At 35.1% G+C, this 24,877-nt stretch overlaps 1 protein-coding gene across 8 annotated transcripts in view; it reads left to right on the top strand.

Moving 5' to 3' along the window:
- The window catches only part of PALM2AKAP2 (PALM2 and AKAP2 fusion), a 492,110-nt gene that overhangs the window by 187,766 nt on the left and 279,467 nt on the right, over nucleotides 1-24,877 (top strand). For all 8 annotated transcript variants that reach the window (XM_031943090.1, XM_031943074.1, XM_031943080.1 and 5 more), the window contains exons 4-5: nucleotides 13,568-13,682; nucleotides 15,970-15,991. In XM_031943090.1, the coding sequence (XP_031798950.1) occupies nucleotides 13,568-13,682; nucleotides 15,970-15,991 (137 nt within the window). The remainder of the gene's footprint in view (nucleotides 1-13,567; nucleotides 13,683-15,969; nucleotides 15,992-24,877) is intronic.

The following is a 24,877-nucleotide window of genomic DNA, read 5'->3' as shown; positions in this document are numbered from 1 at the left end:
GAGATTGACATTCTCCTCATGGAAATTCTTGCTGACAATTCAAATGTTGTCTTCTTCAGAAATTTTTTACTACTATTTATGGTCATTTCCAGTGATAACACACCAGTGTATAGGAAGAAACTACATGTCTAAGTCAGACTCCCATTATAATATTAGTACATTGAATTCTATTAAACAAAAATCATGGAGGACTCAGATAATGAAGAAGCTAACAGCCTCAGGATAAAGAAGGAATGAAAGATTTATATATGTAATGGCAAGCAAGATTATATTGTCTGATGACAGCTGTATATACTCACAGTGACTGAATTTATGAACTGGAAAAGCTGGGGTTATTATGCCCAAGGCCTTTGGTATAATAGAGGAGAGTTTGCTATCAGGCAGTGTGGTGGGTACAGGCATGCTGGAAGGATAATTCCCTCAGTGACATAACTCAGAATATCAGCCACTGTTAAAATAAATAACACGGAGAAACTCAATAAAAATAGTAATTCTCCTAAAAGTCAATCATGAATTATCTAGGGAAGGGATATAACATTCATTTTATATTTATAAAGTTGCTGTAACCTCCAGCTATTATTCCTGGTTAAAAAACCATTCCAGAGCAAATTCTGGGAACTTCCATGCTGAGTTATTAGCCTGCACTTGTAGGGATGGCAGGCAATGCTGATTCATCTAAAAAGAAAAAAATATTGGGGGAGGGGGAGCAGATTGTCCAGCTGATCAGTGCTCAAGTTCAAATTACAAGGTGAATGTGATTCTGGAATGTGGTTCTGGTTTTGTCTTATATAAAGACAAAAATGAAATTGTCCCTGATCTCAAGGTGTATATATGCAATTAGGGCAGAGACTCTTAAACAGGGATCTGTGGATAGATTTCAGGGATCCCATGAACTTAGATGGAGGAAAAAAAATAGTTATTTTCATTAACCTCTAACTGAAATTTTACATTTTCTTCAATTACTTAAAAATATTCTTCTTAAAAAGGACTGCAATAAGAGTCTAAGATATCATGAAGAATCCCTTTACTAAGGAAAGGGCTACAATACATAATCTAACACATAAATATACTCTGCACTAATGGGGTCAAAACTCAAATAGCAATAGATCACTGGCCTGAAAAATGACTTGGGAAACCACACATTAACTTGATCTATGTTGTATTACATTTTTATTTATTTTGTTAAACATTTCCTAATTATGTTTTAATTTGGTTATGGAAATGTTACAGGAACTTGCTGCTGGTAGGTCTCAAATTTGACACTTCTGTTCTATCCACAAGTATTTTTGTTATGAACAAGAAGTTGCATCCAACTCTTCATGACCCTATATTGTTCATGGGGTTTTCTTGCCAAAGATTCTGGAGTGATTTGCTATTTCCTTCTCTACAGGAGATCACCTTTTGTCAGAATTCTCCACTATGAACTTGTCCCTCTTGAGTAAACCTGCACAGTATAGCTCGTAGTTTAATTGAGCTACACAAGTTTCTTTGCTACAACAAGACAGTGATCCAAAAGGGAACCCACAAATATAGAGAGCACTAATTATGTGGGGAATCAGGAAGGGCTTGGAATATGAGGCCACACCTGAGCCACACCTCAAAAGAATCTCAGGAGTTTGAGAAGTAATGGTGAGGAATGAGAACATTCCAAAGCTAGGACATTCCCCATACAAACTTGTGTAAAAAATATACAGATATGCAAGAAATGGAATGTCACATACCGAGAACACATTAAAAGAAGTCATAGAAAGTCAAATTAGAATAGGCAAAATGGAAGCCATATTGTGGAATGTTTTATATGACAGAATGATAATTTAATATTTTTTTCCCTGAGCCCACAAGGAGCAATGGAAAGAGAGAGTTACAAGGTTAGATATGTTTATTAAAAGACATGTGGCTGTCTCATGGAAATTAGCAGTCCAATGATCCATTCCCTCTAGTCCTAAAGTGGCAGCCCCATTTAATATAACTGGCCTGGAATCCCAACTTCCTGATATTTACAATGGGATATAGGTCCTACAAATCAAAGGTTCATAACCAAAAAAAAAAAGCAGGGCATTGTTTCAACACTGAGTCAGTTGACCCTCTTCCATAGCCAAAGGAACTTTATTTCCCAAAAGAAACCTAGATGGAAAAGTCCAGAAAATACTCTCATAATTTTTGTCATGTTTCTTGAAAGAAGTTACCCCAGGGGAAAACAGAGGACTGAAAGAAACTTCTGGTAACTATTCTTAAGCCTGGAAAGGGAGCCACATGAGCTGGGACACTATAATTCCTGGTAAATAAAAAATTGAGCAGAAAAAAATAAAACTAAAAGCCTATATATTTGACTGTCATACCGCAACCAAGACAAACTGTAACTCCTTAGAACACTTTCTGACTTCACAAATTTCTCTAGATGAAAAATGAATCAGCCTATGATCAATCTGTTTATGAGAAAGCTCTCCAAACTTAGTGAGGATGGTTCTTGCATAAGAAATAGTCAGTTAGCATTTAGTCTTTCACCAGGCTTATGCTCAAAGCCTTTTTAGCTGGGTGGGACTTAGCATCTGGGACCTGAGCTACTCTTAAGAATCCAGGCTCACTCCAACACAGTTATGAGCCCTCAGAGAAGGATTTTATTACCAATCTACTGAACCAGAATACCCCATAAACACTCCAGTATATTGGAACTGGAATGCTAGAAGAGGGCATACATTGTGAGACCTGTCTATATGATAACATGTCAAGTGCAAACAACCTACCCAAGATGATTTTTATTTTTTGTGCTTGGTAAAAAGGCATCAAGACACATCCTGAGAACCATCTCTTTCTACTGAATCCATGATATTTACTGTTTTGTTGCTCATATTTGGTGGCAAGCCAAGACAGCAGGATTGTCACATGAGATGCTTTCTTTTTTCAAAATTTTCTGCTTCTTTTAAGAACTTTCCAGTCATGTGATATGCAAGAAAGAAGAGTATTAGGTGTTTTGAAATTGAAAAACACAATGAGGAGAAGGGAGACCATAATGATTTTATACATGAAATGAGAAAGGATTAAAATTGGTTTGGAATGGTAATTGAATTCTTTGTTTCTATAGTTATAGCAAAGGATCTAAGAAATCAAATCAATCCCCTCATTTTACAGATGAAGAGATTAAGTGATTTGTCCCAGATCACATATCCAAGACACTTCAGTCTAAGAATCCACATTTAGTTCTTCCTGACTCCACTAGGGCCACCTGACTGCAAAACCACTAAAACAATTAGAATGCCTATCAATAGAACTTTGACTTCCTCATGGCTAATATTTGGCCCTAGGATAAAACAAAAAGTAGGGTTGGATTCCCCCCCCCCCCAACCCATAACAGACAAATTCAACAAACTTGTGGCATAGGACAGAAACTTTGGGTCAAAAGACATGACTTTGAATATGATCTCAAACACTTATGAGCTATTTAGCCATGGGCAAATCTCTTAAAATTTGGCTTTTATATTTATAAAATAAGGATAATGATACTTGCATTTTATTAATTAATATTAATAAAACTTGCTCTAACTGATAGGATTGTTGTGAGAAAAAACACTGTATACTTTCTCCCCATTATAATATAAGCTCCTTGAGAATAGTGACAGACTTACAGACTTACTTTTCCCTTGATAACTCCAGAATTTAGCATAGTTATCCATAGCAAGCACATAGTAAGCATACTCATTCATTCTTCTATAAATGAAAGGGTTAGGTTAATTTTTAGATTAGGATATTGAGGTTTGGTAGGAATTTCAAAGACTATTTGACCTTGCAGATGAACTGCTAATTCATTAGCCAATGAATTAAACTCATATCCTTGCAGTATTTCACCATTCCCCCCATAGTCTTTTCTATTTTTCTTTCAGTTCTAGAGAAATTAAACAAGCTAGTGTTAGGCTGTTATGCATACTTGTTACCTCATCCTAAAGACTAAATTAAAATGATAAATTGTTTATCTTTCTGATCCTTTATTTTTAGCACTGAAATGTCTATTTTACATCTCAAGGCTTATTGCAATTATCTTTGGTTCTTAAGCTTTGAAATCTGGGATTTGGAACAGGGAAATCAAAAGCTATAACATTTCCTGTCCTGTTGGGAGAATCTGTCAGCCCCAGAACCACTTGCTTTTGGGACAACTATTCAGCCCTGGAGCCCAAGCCTTTCCTAAGGATAGATTTTAGGGGATCTTGACCTTTAATGGAAAAAAAAAGTATATCTTCATTTTCACTAATCTCTAGTTGAAATGTATTATTTTGTTCAATTTAAAAAAAAACACATTCTTTCTGTAAAAAGATTGGATAATCCTCTACACCAAATTGGTCTGAGACATACAAAAGATTAATTCCTGATCTAATCTAATGTATTCTTTTAAGATTTGGCCCACGAAATTGTGAATACATCCAGCCATTCTGGAGAGCAATTTGGAACTATGCTCAAAAAGCTATCAAATTGTGCATACCCTTTGACCCAGCAGTGTTACTACTGGACTTATATCCCAAAGAGATTTTAAAGAAAGGAAAGGGACCTGGATGTGAAAGAATGTTTGTGGCAGCCCTCTTTGTACTGGCCAGAAATTGGAAATTGAGTGGATGCCCATCAATTGGAGAATGGCTGAATAAATTGTGGTATATGAATATTATGGAATATTATTGTTCTGTAAGAAATTACTAGCAAGATGATTTCAGAAAGACCTGGAGAGACTTACATGAACTGATGCTGAGTGAAATGAGCAGGACCAGGAGATCATTATATACTTCAGCAATACTATATGATGATCAATTCTGATGGACGTGGCCCTCTTCAACAATGAGATGAACCAAATCAGTTCCAATAGAGCAGTAATGAACTGAACCAACTACACCCAGGGAAAGAACTCTGGGAGATGATTATGAACCACTATATAAAATTCCCAGTCCCTCTATTTTTGTCTGCCTGCATCTTTGATTTCCTTCACAGGCTAATTGTACACTATTTCAAAGTCAACTCTTTTTGTACAGCAAAATAACTGTTTGGACATATATATATATATATATATATATATTGTATTTAACATATACTTTAACATATTTAACACATATTGGTCAACCTGCCGGGGGAAGGGGTAGGGGTAAGGAGGGAAAAAGTTGGAACAAAAGGATTTGCAACTGTCAATGCTGAAAAATTACCTATGCATATATCTTGGAAATAAAAAGCTATAATTAAAAAAAAACAAAAAAACAAAAAAAAAGATTTGGCCCAAGATTCAGGTATATGAGTTCTACAGATTTCTTCACGTAATGATATCATTTAAACTATAGTATTTGCCTTTACATAAACTGTGCACTTTATCCCCACTCCATTTTTTGGAAGAAGTTTTTGTTACAGTTATCTTGAAGGTTTTTGTTTCTTTGCTTTTCTCTTCTCTTCTTCCTTCTCAGTTTCCCTCTATCACTGACCCAAATCTCCAAAACCTTAACTTATGCTTTAGAGATGAGATAGACATGTTAAACTAGGAAAAAGCCGAGGAGGAATAGTGAGGGTTTCCAAAACACTTTACAGGACCATCAAGCTGAGATCTAATTCTGAGCTTCTAAAGTTTTATTCAAAAACAAAAACAACAAAAGGAAAGAAGGAAACAAGCATTGATTAAACACCTACTGTATGCTGAGCAATGTGTTACACTCATTAAAAATATTTCATTTTATTTTCACAATCCTGCTGTTATCCCACCACTTAGCAATTGAGGTAACCAAGGTAATCAGAAGTTAAATGACTTGTTCAGTATCCCACAGTTAATAAATATCTGAGGCCAGATTTGAACTCAGGTTTTTCTGACTTCAGGTTCATCTCTCTACTGAACCACCTATTACTGTACCTAGAGAGTATGGCTATTATTTAATTGGATCTGACTCTTCAAGACCCCAACTGGGGTTTTCTTGGCAAAGACTTCGCCATTTCCTTCTTCTATGGATTAAGGCAAACAGGGTTAAATGACTTGCTGAGCATCATACAACAGTAAGTGTCTGAGGCCAGATTTGAAATAGGCCTTCCTGACTTCAAGCCCAGCACTCTATCCACTGAGCCACTTAGCTGCCTCTTAGATGCAACTACTAGCACATATTCAGACTTCTACCATACATACTACTCTATGTTAGAGAGAGGCACAATGGTGCAGGGGACAGATATCTGCCATCATAGTAAAGATGACCTGAATTTAAAAGTCATTTAAATGCTAAGTAAAGTGAACAGAATCAAGAGAACATTGTACACAGCAATAGCATGAGTATGTTATTATCAATTGTGATAGATTTGGCTCTTCTCAACAATGAGGTTATTCAAGGCAATTCCAATAGACTTGTGATAGAAACTGCTATCTGCATCCAAAGAGAGAACTATGAAGATTGAATGTGGATCAAAGCTTACTATTTTCACCTTTTTGTTGTTTGGTTTGTTTGCTTGCTTTTTTTTCCCTCTTTCTTGTTTTTTTCCCTTTTGATCTTGATTTTTCTTTGTACAGCATGATAAATATGGAAATACATTTAGAAGAATTGCACATATTTAAACCTATATTGGATTGCTTACTGTCTAGAGGAGGGGAAAGGAGAAGAGGGAGGGAGAATAATTTGGAAAACAAGGTTTTGCAAAGGTAAATATCAAAAGTTATCTTTGCATGTATTTGGAAAATTTAATTTTTTTTAGCTATTTTTTTAAAAAGTCAAACTCTCTGCATCCTATGCAATTTTCTGAAATTATAAGTTGTAAACAAAATGCCTATGTGTATTGGTAGAGGAGATTTTGTCATAAGATTTGGAGTTCTTTTTATCAATGGAATCACAGGTTTAGTCCCTAGAGAACTGGACCTGAAATCAAGGAGATAAGTTTATATCTAACTTCAAATACTGAGCAAATCACTTCATTTCTGTCTGACTCAATTTTCTTATCTATAAAGTGTAGATAACAGTAACACCTATTTCCCAGGATTATCATGAAGCTAAAACAAAATATCTGTTAAGCTTTGTAAACATTAAAGCAACATATGAATGAGAGCTTATTAATCTGCAAAGGTTTAGTCTGAAAAGGCTTCTATAGAGAATCTATTCAGTTGAAGAAACAGGCAGATGGGGGCTTTTTTCTTTCCTGCCAAACTTTCAGACCTCCATGCATTCAGTGTGTAATTGAAATGCTAAAGATCAAGAATTAATACTTCTACTTCTAGTGACATGATTTTCTAAAGGTATTGAGTAGAAATTACCTGACTTTTATGTGACTTATTTTCCATATTCCCCAAAGAATAAGCCCAGATCTCTCAAGTACAGAGACAAGATTTTTCCCTTAGTATTCATTCCAAGAAATACTCACTCACTAGCTTGTAGACAAAAGAGAATTTTTTCTTATCTTGCAGGTTCCTAAGAGATTCTCATAAAAGTATCACAACATGAATTTAGGGATGTACTGGAAGTACACACATATGTCTCCATTTATCCATGAGAAGTAACCACAAAATGAACAAGGCAGTAAGAAAGTCTGTCAATGTGTTAGGATTAATACCACAACCTGAAGAACCCTCCTTCCAGTTCCATTTTGGAAAATGCTTCAATTTTGATAGTCTTTGGGAATTATAAACCTATATCAAGAAGATGCTAGAGAGGAACACACTGGAGAGTAGGCCTTTAGGTAAAGAAACTCTAACCCCAAGAAACAAAAGAGTTAAAGATGTTATAGGAGCAACCAGAGAGTCCTCCAGGGTTGGGCTGCAAATTAAAATATCTATATACTTGTATTATGTTTTATATCTTCCATTGACCACTTGTTCTAAATACAGAAATTTGCTATAAGAGGAAAAATCAGGGCTATGATTTCCTTCAGGTATTGACCTGAGAGCACATATTGGATAAAGCATCCTTAAAGCAGTTTTACTTCAGGTAACTGGCTAATTTTAACAATTTCACCTTAAGCCAGACTCGAGAATAATCAGGTAGATTCTCATTCAAAAGACCACTAGGAAATTGAGTCAAAAGGATCCTACCTTTGGCAGAGGTCAAGATCATCCTTTTAATTCATTCCCAGACACTAACTTCCACTTGTAACAACTTCTTTTGAGTAGCTTATGGCATATTCCTTTCAGATGGTGGGTCATTAGCTTGATGATCTATCAGACAATCATACCTGAATTTAAAACTCCAGATAAATATCAGCTTCAGTCCCAAGAGATTTTATCTCCTATAACAATTCTCATCAATCAAAGCTTCAGATGAATCTAGCTCAAGTATCATAGTAAGTAAGAGGTTTATCCTAGAAAGTTCACAGCTTGTCTTTCATAAATAAGTAGATGGTTCTGAGTTCAACATTACACAGATCATTTTGCTTTCAAAATACCCAATACATAAAAAAATTCTAAATTGCATATTATAACAGAAACATTTTCAAAGGGACAAAGACAAAAACTATTATTCTCAGAGTCCCTTTAAATAATAGATATAACTTTAAGATGATTCAGTATGATCAATTAAAACTCGTACAAAATGTCCTATTTCTACATAAAATAACCTTTCAGATTTAACATTAATAATTTCTTCCTTCTTTAAAAAATGTTAAATCAGCTTCCTCCAACTGAGGAGTCCTTATTAAACTTTTTTGAAAATAGCCTTATAAACTTATCAGATCATATTAAAATTCTGCTCTAGGTTTGATAAACATTAAATAATTTGCTGGAGACAGATGGGATACCTTAGTAGAAATAAGTCACTTTCAGAAAACTTACAGTTCCCAACAAACCTCTTAGAGCAGATATTGGCTTGAAAAACAACCATTATTAACACCATGTAAATGTAGGCTGTTCTTTAAACAATATAAGCTATTAATGTTTCATTCAGCAAGAAGCTGTAGTGCGTTAAAAAAAAAAGGGGGGGGGGGGCGGGAGGGGGCTACACCACACTTAATGGGAGGAGGAGGAACAAGATTGTCACTTGACAATCTAACCTGACAAGGTCCTTTCCACATGGCTGCCCTTTCCCCCTACACATGGCATTTCTCCCAACTCCACCATGCTTCCCAACTGCTACTTCTCACAGTTAATGTTTTTAGGATGCCAAGTCCCCCAGGATCCAATCTGCCAGCCAAAGACAGGACCCAACCTCATGGGGTATCTCCTTTCCCCAGGGAAATGGCAGGTTCACTAGGAGCTTACACCTTTTTAATCCCCTATTTCCAACAAGCCATTTTCCTCACTTCCTCCTCTCACACCATGTCTTCTCCTGTCCCATCTCTTTCTATTTCCTCCTGATGCCTACATATTCATTCATTCTCCGACATACTCTTCTCCCAAACCAATAACCTTTCTAATTAGATGCTTCATTTAAACTATTAATTGCTTTTGCAAATCAATCTTTCTTGTCCTTTAAATCATTTTTTAACTTTAAACTTTAAGATTCACAATTAAATAACTTTGTACCAAATTTCATAAAACTTATACATATATCCAGCAGAGCTAACAAAATTTTAAGGCATACCTCATAATTTTACAAATTACCCAATACTTCTAGAAAGCAACACATCATCTAATTAGGGGAATACAAATGTGACCTCCCCTAAGGTAAGCTACAGGAATATAATAACCTATATTTTAACTTTAAATCCAAACAAACACAGCTTTAAATTCCCAATAATACAAAACTGCTTTTGCTATCATATCTCAAATAATGAATTTCACTAAACTGAAGAAAAAGACTCTCTTTTACTCTATGCACTATCCTCCTCCAGGAGGCCCCAATTTAATTGAATTGCTTTGGAATTTTGAAATGACCAATTGCCAAATCCCCCAATTATTATTCTCAATGTACTTTTCCTAAAGTTCCAACTTCGTCCAGAGCTGGAGCCACAGGAAGGTCAGGCCTTTCTCTCTTTTTTTTTTCCTCTAACAAATTCTAGCTCACAGAACAAAGACATTCTGCACAAAGACACAAATACAGACAAAAATTACATGAAAGAGAACCATCCCTTCCCCACATACAACAAAAATACTCGTGTACTTTTTTTTTCCTTTTTGCTCCAAAGATTGGTGATTTGGCAGATCAGGTTCAGAAGGAGTTTCCTACCTTCCCGGCCAACCACAGAGCACCCCTGTCCTGTGCCATTTAAAGAATTTCCTTTGCTGGCCCTTACCCCTTAATGCGGATCATCCAAGGCTTGATGATCCCAGGGCCTGCCCCTAAGGACAATTCAAGGACACATTAACAAAGAGTGCCCCTGTGGATTACACATGTATACGTTACCTGGCTCTCTCTTATGAGGGCTTCATCTTCGAAGACTTGTTTGCTTTCTGTATCTGAGTGTCTCTCCTAGGCCCATTCTTCACAGAGAGAGGGAGGCTAAGAGTCTGATCTCAAGATCAATCAGAGAAAACCCAATCTGGTGCTAGAATCAGGATCCCAGCTATCTCCTAGATCCCAGGCCAATTTCCCATAAACTGTCTGGGACCCCCTTTCCCAAATTAATCAAAGATTATCTTCAGGTCCAAAGAGAAAGCATTTATTTAATCCCTGCAGCAAGAGGCCCAGACACACCTGGGAGCCATCCCAACTCCTGCCATACTCAGGAACCTAACTAGCTCCTGGCTTCTCAGGTTTAAATAACAAAAGACTCAAGCCTTTTCATTGGATAGACTAAAGGGAAGTAATCCTCCTTGACCAATGGTCACTAATGTTGTCTTCTTCCTTTGGGTCACTGTCACTTTCTGTAACTTCACTATCTTCCTGCATGGGAATAGGGATCATGTGACTTAGGCCTAATCTCATAAACTTGAGAAAACTTCATCCCATAAGTCCCATTCAGTTTGTTCCTATAGTTAATGGAAATGTCTTTGTATCTTCATTTATAGTTTGGACATTAGGAAGAAGGGCATGGGAATAGAAACAAAAGCAGCAAGATCACAATCAAAAATAGCTACAGGCACATCCTGTTTAGCCAGAAATGAAAAAAAAAGATTAGATTTGGAAACAGAAGACACCGTAACTCAGTAGAAGGATGATCTAGGGCAATCTTAGCTATAGTCTTTGTAAAATGGAGACACTACCATTTTAATCTAGATTGTTACAGTGTGGTCAATTGGTATTATTATTTCAAAGGAATTGTAGATTATAAATTTCCTGTATATATTTCCAAAAGTTTTAGTCATTTAGCTGTTAAAGGTAAATCTAAAGATTTTTAGGAAATGTTGAGGATATTTCAATATACATTTTATGTGTTTTTTTGTTTTTGTTTTTATGTCACAATAATCTCTATTGTTTTTCATTCATTCTCAAAAAGAACCATGATATGAGAGAGGTGATACCATAAGTCACCTGCCTCACTTTCCCCTCTAGAGCCATCTGGATCCAGATATAGATCAGAATGACTGGAGATGGCCCTAGATGCAAGGAGAGACCTTAATGTTTTTTGGTTTCTTGGTTTCTTTTTTTTAAGCTATGCTTTTTAACAAGTCTCAATTTGAGGCAACACCCATTTAGTGATTAAGACCAGATAGTAATTGAGGCAAAGAATGATCTCTTTCACCTAGTCCAAAAAGAAAAAAATATAAATAGATAGATAAATCTGGGTAGGGAAAATCCTCAGGGTTTCTGGCCAAAATAGAAATTATATCCAGTTATATTTCCAACCCCCCCACCCCAACCCCAGGAGTCAAACACTCCCTTGCAACAAAGAAACTGATAAGCAAGAAAGAACTAATAGTGACCATATTGGATCAGTTCAACATTTTGCCCGTATTGTCCTCTTCTTTTTTAATTGCATAGATTTTAAGAATCCTCTTACCACTTTTCCATGATGTAGTATCAAAGATTTAATTGGGTTAAATTAATACATAGTTCTTCAAGAACCTGTGATTTCCCGTCTTTCTACAATTTAAGAGATTTATCCTGTGCTATTTTGAGCTTATGTCATGTTCTCAGAACAAAACTTAGAATGGGTAGTAAGCAAAAGGACAGCAAAAAGAGTGGTGAATACACTAAAAACTCATGTATTTCATTTATGTATTTATGTATTTCATTCCTTATGTTTTTCTGGCCAACCATAAATTAGAAATAACAAATTAGGAAGTGGTATGAGAGAGTTAGGAAGATTAGAGAGACAACCTGCCAGCAGGAAAAATTAACAGCTGATAACCTGAAAAAGAACAAAGAAATAAAAATAGTCATTAAAGTTAGGTAAGACTTGAACCCAGCTCTTCCTTGTTCTAAGACTGGCTCTTTTTCCACTCTTCCAAGGTGCTTCTGGTGTATAGTAAACACCTCATAAGTACTTGCCGATTGAGAGATTAATTGCTACAACATATATGTTAAAAACTTAGAATGTGAATCTGAAAGTGAAAAAGTATTAGATTCTTTCTGAATTTAGGTGTGTTCAGAAAATTATTTCTAGTTAAGAAAATCAGGGAAGACTTCATGAAGATGATGGCATGTAACCTGGGTTCTAATTAGAATAAGAACTCAGCTTCATAGTTTACTAAGCTTTTTCTAAAGAGTTCCTTCTACTCTTATGAAGTAGAGAGCACAGAAATAATTAGCCTTATCTTGTAAAAAACATCATATGACTTGCCCAAGTCACTATCACTAATAAATAGCAGAGATGTGAAACCAGGTCTTTTAACCCCAAATACTACTTGGCTTTATTACTCTATATCACTTGAAGGAGGGTACAAATTAGATAAGCATAATTTGAGAAAGGAACACCAGGATGACGGAAGAGCATCAGGTATTACATTATATTACATTGAGATGTATTATCCAAATACAAAGACATCTGATTTCCGCCCCCCCCAACTAACAAAACTCCATTCTTTATTATTTTAATTTGTAATTCAAGCATTCATAATCTAGAATCAATGAACCCTTTTTTGGTCAGTGCAAATCACTATACCATCGAACACTGATGTTCCTAAGTTGTTAAGACCAAAAAATGTTTCCCCCTGCAAATAGGGGTGAGTTTCTTCAGATTATTAGATTGGTACTTGGGTATAACCACACAATCCTTCACTGAGTTTATGCTTGCAATTCCAATTTGATAGGATCTATCTAAGTTTATGTTTTGTTGACATAGTCTTTTAGAACCAATACCTCACACCCCCCAGTGAGATACATGAATAGGACTTTATTGAAGGATAATATGCATATAAAAGAGGATGAAGCAGTTAGATGGCATAGAAGGATAGAACTCTAGACAGAGCCTAGAAAATTTGAGTTAAAATTCTGCCTTAGACAATTAATTATTAGCCATGTGACATATTAGCTGGGCAAGTTACTTAACCGTTTCCTTTTGGCCTCAATGTGCTCATTTGCAAAATGGGGAAAATAATAGTACCTACTAACTAGGGTTGTTCTGAAGATCAGATATGATCTATGTAAAGTATTTTTCAAGTTTGAAATGTTATTTAAATGCTAGTAATAATGGTTAGCCTCATAATTCACTGAAATGTAAGATTGATAAATCAAGAAGACTACTATTGTTCACCCAGTAAATAGAAGTTGCTGTCTTTTATATATAATAGGATAACAAAGTAACTTGTCTTTTGTGTGTTTTCCAGGTTGGAGAAGGAAATACAGACCCTAGAAAGTGAAGAGTCCCAGATATCTGCCAAAGAGCAAATCATCCTAGAGAAACTAAAGGAAACAGAGAAATCTTTCAAGGATTTTCAAAAGGTGAAGAAAATATGATTTATAAGAATGTATCCATCCAGAAAGAATTATGGAGTCATGGAATTTCAAAGTCAAAATGAACCTTAGAGGCTGTTAATCCTGCCATGCATCCCCTCCAAAAATACCCAAGTCATAGATGTGTTTCAGGGTAATTTATTATCAAAATAAAAGAACATAGTAAAACTTCACCCTTTATGAATGTTTGAAGAGAAGGCCAGTCTACATTAGTGAATAGTCTGAATTACATAAGCTATTGTTAAACACACACACACACACACAGTTGTATTATATGCTATTAATAAAATATTTTAAAATCACAATATAGCCTGGCCAGACTTGATAAATATCAGAGTTGTAGGTAATCAGCAAAATTTATTCAAACAATTTGTGTTCATAGAGGATCTTATGAATTAGAACTATAAAGACTTTAGTGATCAATAATCATAACCTCCAAAAAAAAAACCATCTTTCTTTAAATAAATTACATATGCCCCACCTTCCCATTCTAGATGGAAGGAGGCAAGAGAATGATTCCAGGGAGTTAAATCAAAGCTTCATTTGGCTTTCGGAAAGGGGGCATGGGAGTAAGTTTACTGGAAAATTTGTAAGTTAGACCAAGTTTATCTTTGGCCTTTTTATCTACCCTAGCTCCATAAATCTGGCACCCCTGTGCATCCCTCTGGCTTTCCAAAGCCTTCTACTCTGTTGACCCAACTTGGCCTGATCCTTTTTGGATATGTTGAAAAAAGGACACTCTTTGCTCAATTGCTACCTAGCTTTAATCACTGAATGAGTGCTGCCTCAATCAAACTTAGTTTAAAAAGTCCAAGGTTTCCTATTTCATTCAGGGACATCTCCAGTAGTCTAAATCTATATATTGTCACTGGACCTAGATAGCTCTGGAGGAAAAATTGAGGCAGGTGACCTTGTATAGCCCAATCAATTTATTTGCATGTCTTGTCATCTCCTCCCTGATAGTTCCCTTTGAGAATAAAAGACAAACAACAGTAACTACAACAACAGTACTGCCCGCTAAATGGTCAAAAAAAAAAATTGCTCTGAATTACCCCTTGATATTTTCCCTTCACAAATCCAATAAAATCTCTATGTCTCTCTTCTATTAAATCAAACTCATTAAATAAACCCATAGCAAGTTGCAAATGAATATTCTTTTTAAGCTACAAATTAGATTTTTATTTTTACCTGTCTTCCATTCTACCCTGACATTCCCTTTCCAGGTTAATTTCTTTATCAATCCAAATTTATCTCTAATCAGTGGATTTTGGACAATGGGAAGAAGATATCTGAATACAGCAGATCTTTTCCTTAAATAACATTATTCATTCCACTGTTAATGAAGGCTCTGGATGAAGGAAAGGGAAAGGAAAGGTTTTGGCTTTCAAAACATCCAGGTCATGGGTATCCCCTGCTACCACTTTATCAATCCTAGGGTAGGGTTTCCAGTGATTCTCAAAACTCTTGATTTGACTGTGAAAAAGTAATACAAACATTTATATAAAATACTTACTATTTATACTTCATCTGAATGAAAAACAGTGACTATTTTGTATGTAAATCCATGCCAATATATGTCAGACTTTTTGTGAGTGTTATTTACTTCTAATGCTAAACTGTTCCTGTATATTGTGTCTTCATATACTATTGTTCACAGTATATGAGTATAATTGTTACTCACAACTAAAAATTAAATGGGAGAAAGTATACCTATGCTCATTTGAAACCATGATAGGCATTCAATTTCACACTTGCAGCATCTTTTTTATTAGGCTTTTTTTTCTTTCAGAGAGAATCTTACCTCAACACTATAAGACATTGTCCTCTCTTGATGAGTGTAGAAGTACATGATTATAATCCCTATTCCCTGGCAAGCTGAAGTGCTGGATTTCTTGAATTAGCAAATTCTAATCTGTAGTTCTGCTAATGAATACTAAAGGTCAACTCCAAGTCTGGCATCAACTGGTGAGCCCCAAGAAGCAGGGGGATGCCAGTCTAGAAAGGGGTGAATGGTACAGACTAGAAATATGGAGCAGGACAAAGGTGGCCACTATCCTCAACCCAGGCAAAAGAAGGAAAGCAGTCTCAATCACAAATAAACAAAACAACATAGCCAACTCATTGGAGTTACTTCCTAGAGGATATCTGCCAAGTGCTTGTTCCCACTAAAATTCTGTATCTGGGGCATATAGTGAATCTAGAGAAGTCAGGATTAAATAAAAATCCCTGAAGTTCTTCAGAAATGTAATGGTTTGTCCTACTTTTGTTTCCACAGAGCTTTTCCAATACGGATGGAGGTAAGTGTTTTGTTTCTTCTGCTTGCTTTAAAAAAAGAAAATAAATTTTAAGATTACTATCATTTGAACTATAAATTTGTTGAATGAAAGGAAAGAATATTGCTTTAGGATTCATGAACAAGTGGCCATTATGGGAAGATGTGATTTACTGTTTTGGACGTATCTTAGGATGAAAGAAAACAGCTGTACCTGGAATGCAGCAAAATGTCAGAAAGCACATGGGGGGACTGCTTTGAAGTTCTCAGTATATCTATTTAGAGGGAATTTTAATCTTGGCTTATATTATTATGGACTTCTCTGGGCCACAATTTCTGATTTGCCAAATGAAATTAATATTCTCTTCTATTATCCTAATCCCCTCCACCCCACTGGGTATAGTGAGCAAATGGAACAATTCCACAAATTGTTTGAGCTTCTCCTGAAAAGTACTCACCAAATAAAGATGATGGTCTTAATAGCATCATCCCTTATTATCATGTTTGTATGATGGCATATCTGGTTGTATTTTTTAGAATTTTATAGCCTCTCAGCCTCAAAAAATATTTACTAAAATCTCTCTGATGTTAAGTATGGTTTGAGCCTTTTCTGAAGTTTCCAACCTTTCTTTGTATCAAAAAGTCATATTTTTGAACATTAAAAGCCATTTGAAGATGGAAAGATTTAAGTTCAAAGGATTGAGGTAGTATTGAGAACAGACACCAGGTTCTGCCTTTTCATGTTGTGCTCCCCAAATATTGAAAAGGGAAGAGCGAACCATGTCAAGGAACCCCTTCCATTTCTTTTAGGGCAAAGCATTAAATATCCTTAATTTGCCATGTGGATGTTATAAATGTTAAGCTTTGAAGATGGACAGTCCTTTGAGAACATCTAGCCCCCCTCATCTTACAGAAAAGGAAACTGAGGCTATGTAGAGAAAGTTCTGATAAAGCTAGAGAGGATTACCAAGGCTTACAAAGGGAGTCAAGGTCATATTAAAAATACTTGCAAGAGCTAGGAATTGAATCCATATCCTTTTACTCCAAATCCACTCAGATCTCATTCTTCTACAACAAACTGCTTATGTCTGTGCTCATCTCTTTTCTTTTTTAATTCTCCTCTGTCACCTTTCCTGGGGAGCTCTAAGTCTTCTCAACCTTTTTATTTCTCTCCCATTAGAGTTTTGGGAAGGAAGAGTGTGTGTAGACTAGAGAACACTAAATCGGTGTTCCCAATTCTTCTCTTTACTTCATCTAAATAAGTTGTAAAGCTCTAAGAAGTGAGTAGTTTTTAATTTTCACAAAATTCCTTTTTCCAAGTTTTTGGAGATAACTATAAATTTTCTTTGAAATGTACACACATGTAAACCTGCTCCACATATTTCCAGATAGCATGATATTTGCAAGTGAGTCTATTCAATTACTTTTTTAAAGCATTTATTAAGAACCAGTTTCTTTATGATAGGCAGTGTGCTAGACTCTGGGAATGTAGACAGAATCATTTGGGGAGAGAAAACATATCTACATATATTTACACATGTATATATATTTATGGAAGGTCACACAGAAGCTATCATCAGGCTATACTTTTTTATACTCATTTCTATACTTTGTTTATACTCTTTGGAAACTTTCAGATGAAAAATTCACAAATCAACTGTGGAAATAAGATTTAGGGTGTATCTACTTTTGTCAAAACATACTGAACTATTAGTGTTTCGGCAAGTGAAAGTGTGGAGACCAAGATGTTGTTGTTGATTCTGTTGCCTACTTTCTTTAATGACCTCTAGCAAAGTACTAAATGTCCTTAATTTGGTATGTGGACATTATGAAAGTGAGTTCATGGCCACAAAATGCTAGAGACACCAAGATGTGAAATTCAAAATAGATTTTATTTCTCTGAGTACTCCCAGCTTCATGGTGTTCATTGAGTTCTCTTTATTATATTTAGTTCAAATTAACAAATATTTATAAAAGCCTACTGTATATAAAACCCACATAAAGAGAAGATACTAGGCTTTCACAATGAAGTCTAATGGGAGGAAAGGAATATATACAGATCATTAGGATGTGAGGGAGAACAAGTTAAGTGCAAATGAGAGGTCTGGGCAAGGTACTTTGAGAAATGTAAGGACAAGAAAAGTAGAAAGAAAGAAGCTTTCTTTAGGATGGTATCCTTAAAAAAGAGGGGGGAAAATAGATGTAATCACAGAAGAGTGTTAAAAGAATTATTAGAATGAAGGATTCAGAGAATTCTTTGAAAACTGGTGTGAACAGATATAGAATAAAATAAGCAGAATCAAGAAAAGAACTCATGTAATGACCACAGTGATGTCAAAGAAGAGAGCATTGAGCGAGGCAATAATTAGTTGTGGCTTCAGATAATGGGTAAAGCATTCCACTTCCCTCTCAGCAGACAAATAGTGAACTATAAATGCAGAATGAAGCATGCATTTGCAGATATGGCAATGTGTTGATTTGTTTTGTTCATCTATATTTATATGTTGCAAGTTCTTTTGTGGGGAGGGAGTCATTAAGAGGTAATAGTATATTTTTATATATATAAGAGCATCAATGAAGCATTTAAAAAGAAGAAAAAAAGAAAAAAAATATTAGCACAACAACTAGGAAATAGGTTGGAAATAGGAAGACCATTTAGGAGTCTATAGCAAAAGTAATCTAGATGAAAGGAGATGAGAGTTTGAATGATGGTGATTACAGTGAGAATGAAGAATACGGGGTAGATGAGAGCATAGGGAGGTATAATCAATGGAATTTGGCAACTAATTGAAACAGTGATGTCAATGGTAATTACTAGGTTATAATCCTGGACAACTGTGAGAACATTGTTGCTTTCAGCAAAAATAGAGCCATTGGAGGAGGACCAAGTTTGGGGAAAATATAATTAAGTTTTTGGCCTGTTGAACTTAAGATGCTACTAAACACTAAAATGCTACATTGCCTTTAATCTGCTTTTAAATGGCCAATCTGTGTTAAGAATATTTTCTTTTTTGTAGTTAAATCAATAATAACATTTCTCTCTCTCTTTTTCTGCATATGTAGTTAGATTTACTTGGAAGATTTTATAGGAAAGTAAGAGCCCTTCAAAGAATGCAATAAGAGTTTAGGTCGTAATATGGCCTTGGGCAAGAGACAGTAGATTTGTTCTCTGAGGAAGAATGGAATTCTAAAATAGTGAGGCATTAGACATTTTATTATTTTCTCATGGCTTAATACTTTTCATCCCTCGATGATTCAGTAGTTCCTAGGGAGCAGAGGTAATTTTGGATCCAACCATTTCTTATAATTAACAACATTTCTCTGACTTTAAACTTTTTATGAAATAATCATAGTTTAGGAACTTTAGGAGAAAGTTCCAACTTCTGAGACAGCATTCTGAAGGCTGCCTTTTGCCATGACAAAACAAATACATTCATCCAAATTTAATTTGACCAAGTTTATGCTTACGTGTGTACATTCACACATGCACACAAATAGATATATGTACACATTCCTATATTCTATCAGGTAAAGATCATATATTCACATGAAAGATAGGTTTGCATAAAGATTAGTAACTGGAATCAACTCTCATTTTAGAGCAACTTCCAGGATATATGACATGGATCTCAAAAAACCACAAATCAGTGGACCATACCTCTGTTGTTCATAATAGTCCAAGGTTTTAGTGTGTCAAAAACTAAAGTCAACATGAGTGTCTCAAGAAGCTAGCATAGCATATCGCCTAAAGGTGATGTGCATTTTTATACATGTACATTTATATTATATTCAGATTTACATAGTACATATATATTATACACATACGTTTTATATATGTATACACACACATATAATACTTAAAAAATTAACAGCCTGGAGTATAATACTTCACATTATCCCTATATTAAATGTCATCGTATAAGATTCTGCCTATAGTTCTATAGTATATACATTTTTTGGTATCATGATTCTGCTGTCTATCCCTACCAACAAGATCCCCCTCAATTTTGTATCATCTAGTGTTCTAATAAGCATATGTGCACCTCCAAGTTACTGACAAAACGTATTGACTGTAACAGAGGTCAGGATTGTTTTGTGGAACTATTCAGTAATAGTAATAACTATTCGGCAATTCAGTAATTTATTGGCACAGTGCCTGGCACATAATAAGTGCTTAGTAACTGCTTTATCTTTGCACTTCTTTCTCTCTATATCTCTTGTCTGTCTCTGTTTCCATCTCTCTCTTCCCTCCTTTCTTTCCCTCTTCTGACTTTCTTTTTCCTTCTTTTCTCTCTCTCCCTCTTTATGTTTTCCTCCTTTCCCCTTTCCTTTTTCTTTTCTTCTCCTCTCCATGTTGACATTTTCCCATTAATCACTATTCTCTTAGTTATGATTATTAACCAGTTCCCAATTTACTTGACAGTATTATTAGCCAGCACAAAACTGACCATTTTGTTTACAAGAATATTATGAAAGATTTGTCAAATGACTTCACCTATCTTCTACAGGTCAATAAAAAGAGCACTATCTCTAGCGTCAAAGGGACTTAAAATCAAATCCTGCCTCTCATGATAACAGCTGGGAGTTTTTGAACAAGACTTGAAACTTCCTCAAACCTCAGTGTCCTCTTCTATAAAATGAGGGAGTTGTACTGACCTCTGATATCTCTTCTATCTCTAGAGAAATGTCTACATCATTCCCCTCTTCTAAAAATCTAATATTCATATCAAAATAGGAAATTAGATTAGTCTGTCATGACCTATTCTTTTTTCCAAGTAAAGGCATTTATTATTAAAATGAAATAGTTAGAATAGTAGTTATAAAATACACCTCCCCTTAAAAAAGCACCTTAGGGCACCCTTTCACAAACAAACTAATTTGTGGGTAGAGTAGGCAAATATTTGAAATACAAAGATAGTGAGGCACTGTACAGCTGGCCCTTGAAGTCATTTTTTCCATTATATATATAGTCAATCCTTTCTGAAGCACAACTCTGAACTGTCAAACTTAGTTTTAGGCCTCCATCTATACTAGAGGTTGGCAGGCTAAGGGCTGGGAACCAAATCTGATCTGCTACCTCCCAAATTAAAGTCATGGAACACAGTTAAAAGAGGTGGTAGGCTGCCTGCAGACTATAGTTTGCTGACCCACTAATCTATATATTATATATGCTGCTCCCTAATCTATATATCATGTATATGTAAGAAATATACATCTTACTTTTCTCCTTTTTTTCCTCCCTTCTTGATTTTTTAAAGTTTTAATATCTTAATTTTTCCAATTACATATAAAAACAATTGTAACCTTTTTCTTTTCACCATTTTGAATTCCAAATACTACCCACCACATTGAGAAGGCAAACAATTTGATGAGGTACATGTGTTACTATAAAGACAGTTTTAACATTCTTTTTTTTTTTATTTTGAGTTCCATATTTTCTCTTTCTTCCTCCCTCCCTGAGATAGTAAGCAATTTGATATAGATTATACTTGGTCAGTCATACAAAACATATTACCATATTAGTCATGTTGTGAAAAAAGACATAGATCTAAAGGGAAAAAACATGAAAAATACAGAAAATAAAAAATAGTAATCTTTGATCTGCATTCAGATTTCATCAGTTCGTTTTCTAGAGGTAGATAGCATTTTTCATCACGAGTTTTTCAATTGCTTTGGATTATGGTCTTGCTAAGAATAGCTAAGACTTATTGCTGATAAACCATGCTGAATTTTAGTGTGTTCTGCTTCCCTTTCTATGTACTAAAAACCATCTCTTTAAATAATCTATATCATAGAATTTTCCCAAGAATCAGAGTCAAACTCACGAACATATAACTGAATGAACACACCACACTTCTGAAATTAGAACATTTGCCTTTCTCCAGTCTTGTAATCTTTTCTAGTCCTTGTGATTTTTCAGAAATCAATAGCAGCTTGGAGATCACAGTTATTTCATTACTCCAGAATATAGATTTCATCCAGTGGCTTGACCTCAATGAAACCATTTAAGTATTTTTTTTAAAAACTGATCTTTTAAGTTCAGATGTCAGAGATACATAAACTTCATCTTACAGATGAACTTCACACATTCAGGCTGACCCACCTCTACAGACCAACAGATTTCCATTCTGTTTTTGCCACTATATTCTGCAATGCTTTTTAGGTGGGCCAAGAGTTAGGAGAGTTTTAGCCCACAGAGATTCAAGAGACAGAATCTGGAATCCATCCACAGGTCAGACACTTTTGCATCTGTCATAGCAGCAGATTTGAAAACTCTATCCATAGCTAATTCAGCATATACACACATATACACATATATACACACCTGCAATAAATAAAAGAACAAAATAAAAAATGATTGCTGTAGCTCCTGTTCATATTCAGGGGCTCCACCTCTATTTGTAAATCAGGCTCAGAGAGACTGGGCTAGGGGAAAATTGATGGTAATTTCTTTTTTTTTGTCAGTTTTAGTGTAATCTTTATGCATATTGACTAGTTATGAATGTCAGATGATGTATTAACATTCCTCAATTACAAAAGCATTCCTAATTCATTTGTACCAGAGAACCTTAGAGGCCTCAGTAAACCTTGCTCAGTGACTTGACTTATAAAATCTATCTCTTTCACAAAGCTTGGAGTCCCAAGAAAACTATTTCCAGAGATGGTCTGGGAAATGTTAGTACTGTATTCTGAGACACTGGCAGTTTCCATTGTTATTATGTTCATGTTGTTACTTTTAATAAGAAACACAGAAACTCAAGGAGTATTTCTGCCATAAAAATGACTACCATTGGATGACAATCTTCCCCAGTAATGGAAGATTTCATTAGGTCATGAAAAAATAAATATGGACCTTTGAGGCCAAACCTTCAAGATTCCTTTTAAATATGATTTATCTCTTGGCTTCAAAGCAGTCTATAGGTTCCAAATATGGCTAAAGAAATTGACTGCTTTCTCCAGGGAAAGAGAGGAATGTTTTCTCAGATATGCAGCACGCCTATTATACTTCAATCAAAGCTTCTGAATCCTAGCTATAAGCTTCTTGGAATCTTACCTACCATTCATTTGTTCTGCTCTCATAATCTCATAAATGAAATAAGTATTGGGCCAGTCTGAGCAAATATTGAAAACAGTAGCATGATATAACACCGGATCTGTGTATATAACCCTCATCTCTTTATCTTGTCCACAAAGATAACATGAGAAACTGTCAAATGTGTTTCCAAGCATTGGATCCTAAAACTACATTCTAATTCCTACCCTGCTGCTTACTACCTAGATGACCAAAGGCAAGGTGCTTAGCTTTTCTGGGCCTTAGTTTCCTTATATATAAAATAAAAGGGCTGTATGATATAACTTCTTCTAGCTGTAAATCTATAAGCCGATGAACTTCAGTAACTATAGTATCCCCCTGATCTACCAATATAAAAACTTTCTCAAAAGAAAAAACTGAGATCATTATGGTATTACTTGTTCTTGATTTACACACACGGTTCTTAGTGATCAATATTTCCCTTTTCTAAACATTCATTAACCATCTCTTTGATAATTTATTATACAAAGATTCCATTCTTCCTCTTTTTGAAAATAAAGACACAAGTTCAAATCTAGTATGTCTGCTTCAAGTTCCTCATCTATAAAATGGGTATAATAAAAAGCACTTACCTCCTAGGTTTGGTGTAAAGTGCTTTTCAAAGTTTAAATTCCTATATGAATTTTAAGTAATTTTTCTAATCAATTGAAAAATCATAGACTTACCCCCAACCTTTTAATATGTCAGTAAAAATCCCTGGTACAGAAATCATTTCTGACTTCATTTTATTTCCATAAATTCTTCCCATACCACAAATCAGTACATAGGAGCATAGATTTTTAAAAATTTTTTTTAAAATAATAGCTTTTTTATTTTCAAAATATAGGCAGATAACTTTTTACATTCACCCTTACAAAACCTTGTGTTCCAAATTTTTCTCCCTCCCTTCTCCCCACCTCCTCCCCTAGACAGCAAGTAATACAATATATGTTAAACATGTACAATTCTTCTATACATATTTCCACGTTTATTATACTGCACAAAAAAAATCAGATCAAAAAGGAAAAAATGAGAAAGAAAACTAAAATCAAGCAAACAGCAACAAAAAAGGTGAAAATACTATATTGCGATCCACATTCAGTTCCCACAGTCCTTTCTCTGGCTGCAGATCGCTTTCTCCATCACAAGTCTTTTGGAATTCGCCTGAATCATCTCATTATTGAAAAGAGCCACATCCATCAAAATTGATCATCGCATAATCTTGTTGCTATGTACAATGTTCTTCTGGTTCTACTCACTTCACTTAACTATCACTTCATGTAAGTCTCTTACAGAAAGACTCCAGGCCTTTCTGAAATCATACTGTTGATTGTTTCTTATAGAATAATAATAGTCCAAAACATTCATATACCATAACTTATTCAACTATTCCCCAACTGATGGGCATCCATTCAATTTTTAGATCCTTGCCACTACAAAAAGGGCTGCCACAAACATTTTTGCACATGTGAGTCCCTTTCCTTCCTTTAAGATCTCTTGGGTTATAAGCCCAGTAGAGACACTGCTGGATCAAAGTATACAGTTTTATAACCTTTTGAGCATAGTTCCAAATTGCTCCCCAGAATGATTGGATTCGTTCATAGTTCTACCTACAATATATTAGTGTCCCAATTTTCCCACATCCCCTCTAACATTTATCATTATCTTTTCTAGGAGCATAGATTTAAAACCAAATAGAATCTTAGAGACCATTGAGTCCAACCCTCATGTTTTACACATATGGAGACTGAGGATCCAAAAGATTAGATTACTTGAAGTGTCTGAGGCAGAATTCAACTCCAAGACTAGAATTCTGTCTCCTGAACCTCTCTTGCCTCT

The sequence above is a fragment of the Sarcophilus harrisii genome, chromosome 1 (assembly GCF_902635505.1).
Source record: "Sarcophilus harrisii chromosome 1, mSarHar1.11, whole genome shotgun sequence".
Classification (NCBI taxonomy): Eukaryota; Metazoa; Chordata; class Mammalia; order Dasyuromorphia; family Dasyuridae; genus Sarcophilus; species Sarcophilus harrisii.
Note: the sequence above shows the minus strand (reverse complement) of the source record. Positions and strands in the feature narration are given on the sequence as shown.